Source organism: Triticum aestivum, chromosome 4B, assembly GCF_018294505.1.
Source record: "Triticum aestivum cultivar Chinese Spring chromosome 4B, IWGSC CS RefSeq v2.1, whole genome shotgun sequence".
Taxonomy (NCBI): Eukaryota; Viridiplantae; Streptophyta; class Magnoliopsida; order Poales; family Poaceae; genus Triticum; species Triticum aestivum.
Genome location: NC_057804.1, coordinates 25760155 through 25767599, shown reverse-complemented (window position 1 = coordinate 25767599; position 7445 = coordinate 25760155). Strand labels below are relative to the sequence as shown.

The following is a 7445-nucleotide window of genomic DNA, read 5'->3' as shown; positions in this document are numbered from 1 at the left end:
CCCCGCCCTTTCCTTTCTCCCACTAAGGGGGAAAACGCAAGAGGAGGTGGCACCTCTTCCTTTCCTTCCTCTAGGGCCTGCGGCCAGGGAAAGGGGCACACCAGCCCCTTGTGGGCTGGTATGTCCCTCCCTCGGCCCATTAAGCCCATATCTTTGTCGGGGTTGTCCGAAACTCCTTTCCAGTGACCCGATATGTACCAGGTACCCTCCGGAACACTTTCAGTGTCCGAATACTGTCGTCCTATATACCAATATTTACCTCTCGACCATTTCGAGATTCCTCATCATGTTCGTGATCTCATCCGGGACTCCAAACAATATTCGGTCACCAAATCACATAACTCATGTAATATTGTCATCGAACGTTAAGCGCGCGGACCCTACGGGTTCGAGAACTATCTAGACATGACCGAGACACCTCTCCGGTAAATAACCAATAGCGGAACCTAGATGCTCATATTTTCTCCCACATATTCTACGAAGATCTTTATCGGTCGAACCGTTATGACAACATATGTTATTCCCTTTGTCCATCGGTATGTTACTTGCTTGAGATTCGAGCGTAGGTATGTTCATACCTAGTTCAATCTCGTTACCAGCAAGTCTCTTTACTCGTTCCGTAATACATCATCCTGTAAATAACTCATTAGTCACTTTGCTTGCAAGGCTTCTTATGATGTGTATTACCGAGAGGGCCCAAAGATACGTCCCCGATACTCGGAGTGACAAATCCTAATCTCGATCTATGCCAACCCAACAAACACCTTTAGAGATACCTGTGGAGCATCTTTATAATCACACAGTTACGTTGTGGCGTTTGATAGCACACAAGGCATTCCTCCGGTATCCGGGAGTTACATAACCTCATACTCGAAGGAATATGTATTTGACATGAAGAAAGCAATAGCAATAAAACTGAATGATCATAATGCTAAGCTAACGAATGGGTCTTGTCCATCACATCATTCTCCTAATGATGTGATCCCGTTTATCAAATGACAACACATGTCTATGGTTAGGAAGCTTAACCATTTTTGATCAACAAGCTAGTCTAGTAGATGCTTACTAGGGACACGGTATTTTGTCTATGTATCCACACATGTATCAAGTTTCTGGTTAATACAATTCTACCATGAATAATAAATATTTATCATGAAATAAGGAAATATAAAATAACAACTTTATTATTGCTTCTAGGGCATATTTCCTTCATGGTGGGCTCAACATCGTTGGCCAGTTAGCCGCTTAGCGGTAATGGGAAGGCGGACAACTTTGCTTCCCGTGGCTCCGGAGGAGGAGGTTATGGAGGTAGAGTTGGAGAACGCCTAAGCGGAGCTGGAAAAGACGAAGCTTCGGTTCTCTTGGTTCATGGCCGGGCACAGGGAACGGGCGCCGGCGACCATTTAGGTTAGGTAACTATACCTAGCCAAACGAGCTCTGCTTAAATTTGATGTAAAAATGTAATGAAATCCATCGTGTTTACATGAAATCTGACCGTGTTTATATGAAATCCACCCGTGTTTGATTGAATTTACTCCGGTTGGTTCGAGTTGTTGTCAAAATGTATGCGGCTAGTGTTGGATGGCGTCCTCCGGCATCCGTGTCTGCAGACTGGTTCCCCCTGTCCGTGGACGGGGCAGGAGGAAATTTGCAGAACTTACTATGAGCCATATGCAACCCAACTACTATAACCAAAGTGCCATCACATAGACCAAGTGTTGGTTCCAATGAGATCACTGACACCACATCCTCGAACATATATAATTGCATGGTAGTAGCGGTAAGCAAGCAAGTATGCAACACCACATCACCCATTTATGTACCAAAATGCACATATATATACTTGTGCGACTCAATGCAGGCCGAACTGCTTTCGATGTCTATGTTACCTCACAAGCGGTCGCAACTATGTGATAATTCTATCAGCTTAAATTAGGATATTTTCCCGGTCCATGGAGTTGCGGCTCTATCCGCCTCCCTCTTTGATCCAATTCAATAGGAGCACTCACACTTCCAGCATGCATATTGGTATAAACAACTAAACAAGGCTCCAGAAGAGCCAAGGCAACCCCGATATAAATCTAATGTCGTGCCTTTGCAGAGCATCCACCTTGCTCAAGATCTGGACTTCGCAATATGGAGATTGGAATTTTTGCTCCTCTGTTATTTTCATGATCAAAGCTGCTGCTCTACAGTTGAGGAGGCAGAACAATTTGGTGATCCTGCAATACAAGTGGTTTGGTTTCTGCCAGCCAGCTTTGATAGTCCTATTTTTGATCTGTCCTATAGTTTGATTGACATTCCTGAAATATGCGCATGCGAGGTTGTCAAGGAACTTGATGTGGAGTGTGGTGTATGCTAATATGGTTAAGAGGTTATTTTTATAAGAAGGATGCTTAGCGTACTAAACTAATGAGAGAGAAAGGATAATACAGTTGATTACTTACGAATATGACAATCTTGCCAACATCTCTTTCTACCAATACCTCCTGTTCCCAAAGACATAGAATTGAGATAGTGACATGGCAAGGAAAAAGTAGACTCTTCAATGCTAGTGGTTCTCTTTCACTTCGACACATCCTTGCATTTTGGCCGTGTGTGCTTTCATTTGTTTCACATTTCAAAGTCTATATGTAATGGGCATAATCAAGAATGAGACAAATGGTAGGTGTTGTATTTAAAATTGGCCTCTGCTAGTCTATAGTGTTGGACCCTCATAAGCACCATCGAAGATTTCAAGATTCAACTCCCATCCATCGCGCTTTACATATTTCTACCTTTCCAGAACGAGAATCCTTGCTAATCAATTGATGAAAAAAAATCCCAGCCAGTCTCGTATTTCCTACCAATCTTCACCAAACACCTCTCTCATATCAAACATCAATATCACAACCTCCTAGCCCCAATGCCTTGCTACAATCCTATTTCCATCTTGTCCACACGCCATCCAACACCGGGTGAGGAAGCATGGAAGACAAACCTCCAGAACTCACGAGATCAATAATTGTGGACAAGGATAAGATAAATGAGAAAGACAAAGCAAAACCAATGCATATTGTGCATCAAAAACTTGCAATTGCTCAAACAAAATAGTGAACAGACAACTAGATGTGGGCCACCATATTCTCTACCCATTGTAACTGGGAGACATACATATGTGAGAACTACGTATATAGTCGAGCATATCGACATGAGATAAATTAAAGAACAAAATGCTAAGGGTGATAAGCTTGGGCATATAATCAACTCCCAACATGATCTACAATCATTTTTCACCAATCGATGCCTAAATGGGATATAGTCTTGAGAGATATTGACACAAACCAAGAATGAATGCATAGCAGTGACATCAACTACATCATGCGGAATGTGTGGAAATAAATGAACGAATGCATCTTCAATGTCACACGAATTATATATATCGAGGTAGCCCTCCTCGCCTTTGAGGAGATCATCCAGAGGGGCATAACCATTAACTAAAAACAATGCCATCCAAATTTAGGAGTAATCTGCACCCTTTTCCATTTAAGTATTTTTGGCATGTCCTCTATCAAAGTATGACCACTTTGTACAAATTATAGTTTCTTCCTCTTATTGGAAAGGTAACACTCGTGTTGTTTGCTCCCAATATTAAGCACTGTTTTTTTTGCCTAATCAACGTTGAGCCGATGGATATAGGCCGACTAGAATGGTGAAAATGGTTAGGACCAAGGTGGTGACTTGAGACTTCATGTATCACACTTCTAAGATTAATCAATATTATTAGTCCAAGTAGTAGTTTAGTTTCATATTGATATTTTTAACTAACGAATGCTAATTGTAATTCTCCTAAGTCAAATATATCATTTGATTTATCCTCAACTATTGCCATTGATATACCACTTAACAAGTTGCTCATATGCTATTTATTAATGAATGTATTTTTCTTCTACTTTGCATATTTATGGTTCTCTACTAGACTATGCATATTTGTGTTATTGGCAATATAGTTTAACTATACCATATAACACTAATCATCATGGGAAGGAGGTCGCTAGTGGCAAAGCGTGAAACAAGAGGATAAGGCCATTAGGGTCAACTCCATTCTATGGTGTAATTTTCAATGACGAGCAATAACAAAGACTTAATTAGTGAATCATTTATGAATGATATTGTGTGATCACTTGAACTCAACAGCTGTATGCTATATTCGTCCACCTTAATGGTTGGGGTGGGAGGTTGCTGGAGGCGAATTAAAGTGACAGTAGTGAGGATGCCCATGATCACTGCAAACTAAATCTGATCATACCCTGGACGGGCTGGGTTTCGGGCCGGGCTTGACAAAGCCTGAAGTGAAAATCCCAAGTCCGAGCCCGTCTCAAAAGCCCGAAATATGTGCTTTCTCAAGCTCGAGCCCGGCCCGAATGCAAGCCTCAAGCCCGAAAGTCCAACCCGAATGCAGTTTATCAATGTACGCACGTGTATGCCCGGCCCGAAGCCCGAAAGCCTGGCTGGAAAAGGTGAGAAATAATGGAAGCCCGGATATTGTTTCAAGTTGTAAAATGAAGCCCGAGCCTGCCCCGAGAGACAAGCCGGGCCGGCCCGGGTTTTTCAGGCCGGGCTTCCCATGAACAGGTTTACCGCAAACCGTGACAAAATTATAACTCTAAAGGTGGGGCATGTATCTCACATTCATTACTTTTTAAAGCTAATGTTAAGGACACAACTGTAGGCAAAACAAGTTATTGCCGCAATACGAATATTGTACTCCCTTCATCCCAAAATAAGTGCCTCAACTTTATACTAGCTCTAGTGCAAATTTGTACTGAGCTCAAGACGCTTATTTTGGGACGGAGGGAGTAGTTTGCTAAATATTACTACGTTCTCTTTACTTATTTTGGCCAATCCGAAACCTTAATTAAACGTATTGACAACCTCACCCAAGGGATGTCAGCAGAGTTGAAGGTAAGGTGCTACGTCGCACGGGGTCATAAAGGAGAAAGGTGAAGAATGAGCCGTAATCAAATTATAAATTTTTCTCATTCTTTTACGGGAAATTATAAAATCATTGATTATATAGTCTGCAGTTTTTAAAAAATTATGGACGCCCGAAGCCACTGTACTGCATGATGTTTTCAAAATTACCCGGTACAAATCATCGAACTTCATGCTATTTTGAAGAATATGAATGGTCTGTTATAATACTAGTTTTTGTTTTTGAGATGCTGCTAATATTGGAGTACTTCTCGATCGTACTACGTATGAATTCCCTACCTAACGTTCCCACTCCCAACCGTCCCGTTCCCGTACCACCATTTCCTCTTCCTCGCCTTCCGTTCCGTTCCGCCGACGCTTCATTCTCCTTCCCTCACCCCACCCCCCACCCGCGTCGCCGCCATCGCCGTCCCCGTTCCTCCTCCTCGCCGCGCCCCTGCCGTCTCCGCCCGCCCGCCCGTCGGCAGTCTCTGGATTCGAGGTACGATGCTGTTCTCGTCCAGCCATGGCCATGCCCTCAGCTAAATCCGACGGATCTTCACATTATCTGATTAGACCCGCCCCCGATTTCACTCCCCTGCCGCCCCTGGGGCAGCCGCAGCTTACCTTGTGACGAGGCACCCTTAAACCCTAGTTCCTGAACTGGACCCCCATCTTCCTACCCCAGGGCCCGATTCGTCGGGAAATAAGCAGCAATACGCTGTTGTTAGTTGTTATGTTTTTCAGTTTCGGCGCTGTTTATTGTAAATGTAAAACCTGTAGATGCTCTTGCACAATGTTTCATGCGCTCACACAGTGAAATCTCAGCCATTTTAAGCCATCACTGCAATTTATCTGCCTTGCAGGCCCCGGCGCTCCTATGGCGACACCCGACGAGCATGCCGAGGAGGAGTATGCTGAGAAGGAGTATGCCGATTTCGAGGAGAGGGTCAAGAGGACGATATACATCGACCACCTCTCCCCTGTGGTTACTGGGCAGGTTATCCGAGCAGCTCTTTCCCAGTGTGCTAATGTTGTCAGTGTGGAGTTCGTTGAGAACTACACGATCCCGTATGACATCCCAGCCGCCGCGCTGGTGGAGTTGGACGACGAGTCGCAGGCCAGGTCTGCTGTGGACCTGATGCGAGACTTCCCCTTCATAATCGGCGGAATGCCCAGGCCTGTCCGAGCTAGCCTGGCAAGGCCCGAGATGTTTCCTGACCGTCCGAGCCCGCCCGGCTCGAAGATGGAGTTCCTTTGGCTGAAACAAGGAGATCCGGAGTATGATGGGATGAGCAAGCTCAAGAGCCTTGCAAAGAGGCAGGAAGCAGAGAACATGGCGCTCATCAAGGTGAAGTACTAGTTGATTTATGACTGATCTCTATTATGTACTTATTATAGGAACAAACCATTGCTCCGGAATGTACTAGAATGTAGGACCTAATTAATTAATAGGGCGTATGCAATCGCAACCAGACATGTCAACACATACTTTTAGCATTCGTTATCATGCTCGCACCATTTGGATGTAACTTACCTACATTATACACATCACTTTGTGGATTTTGACCATGATCTTGCTGTTCTTTAAAACACAATGCAGTTGCTTTCATCCTTCTTGGTTGCAACTTGTGTTTTGAGGAGCCGTAGCTCATTGAGCTTTTTTTCTTCCTTCAGAATATACTGGAGGAGGAGAAGGAGCTGGCGGCTCAGCAGCAGATAATGCTTGACGCCAACTACCACAAATATGACTTGCTTGAGAACATCGTGCAAAACGGGACCATCAAGAACCTTGCTGGCCACTATAGGGTCAACTTGTTCGACGGCTGATCGTTTTTGACAGTCTATGATGAAATGGCTTCAGAGATTGCAGTCCCTGGTGCAAGCTAGTTCCATTCCACTCGTAAAATGTGTGATAGTGACAACCGTTGACTAGTTTGATGCAGCCGCGCTCTACTTGTGGCCAGCTGCGTCTTCTTCTGTGTAAAAGTGGGTCCTTATGTAGTGTGACGGCTTAGATTATCACGTAATCTTTGTATGATGTCAGTTTAACATCGCATCAAGTTAATGCAACGATGTATGATATTGTCTCTTGTATTATGTGAAACTTGCATATCATATCAGGCGTGTTGGTGCCATGGTGTAGTCCTGTCTGCAGTTTTCTGGCTAGCTTGAGATATACGTCGGTCCTGATTCAAACAGGAGTGAAGTCTTGATCCCAGGAATGGACTCATTATCACAGCGGTTTTATGGAATATTGGCAACACAGCATTACAAGTGCCATGTTTCCAACCTGACCCTGGTATAGTTAATTCAAGAGCATTCCATACAGAAAGTACAGGTAATTCGTTCATCAAATCTCCACACTGTCACTCCCATGTGGTTGTTTTTCTTTGGATATATAAACAACAGAAGTGATTTTTCTTCCTTCTGCCTTTTTAATCATTTGTTCTGGTCTAAGTGGAGACAGCATCAGTGCATGAAATGACCCC

General features: G+C 43.8%; 1 protein-coding gene across 1 annotated transcript; it reads left to right on the top strand.

Moving 5' to 3' along the window:
• Window positions 1-5296: 5296 nt before the first annotated feature.
• Window positions 5297-7066, top strand: LOC123090724 (uncharacterized; the record flags this gene model as incomplete). Its single annotated transcript, XM_044512058.1, is given in 3 exon segments — window positions 5297-5455; window positions 5820-6304; window positions 6631-7066. Coding segments are annotated over 2 exon segments (624 nt in total). The 3' UTR covers window positions 6784-7066.
• Window positions 7067-7445: the final 379 nt, after the last annotated feature.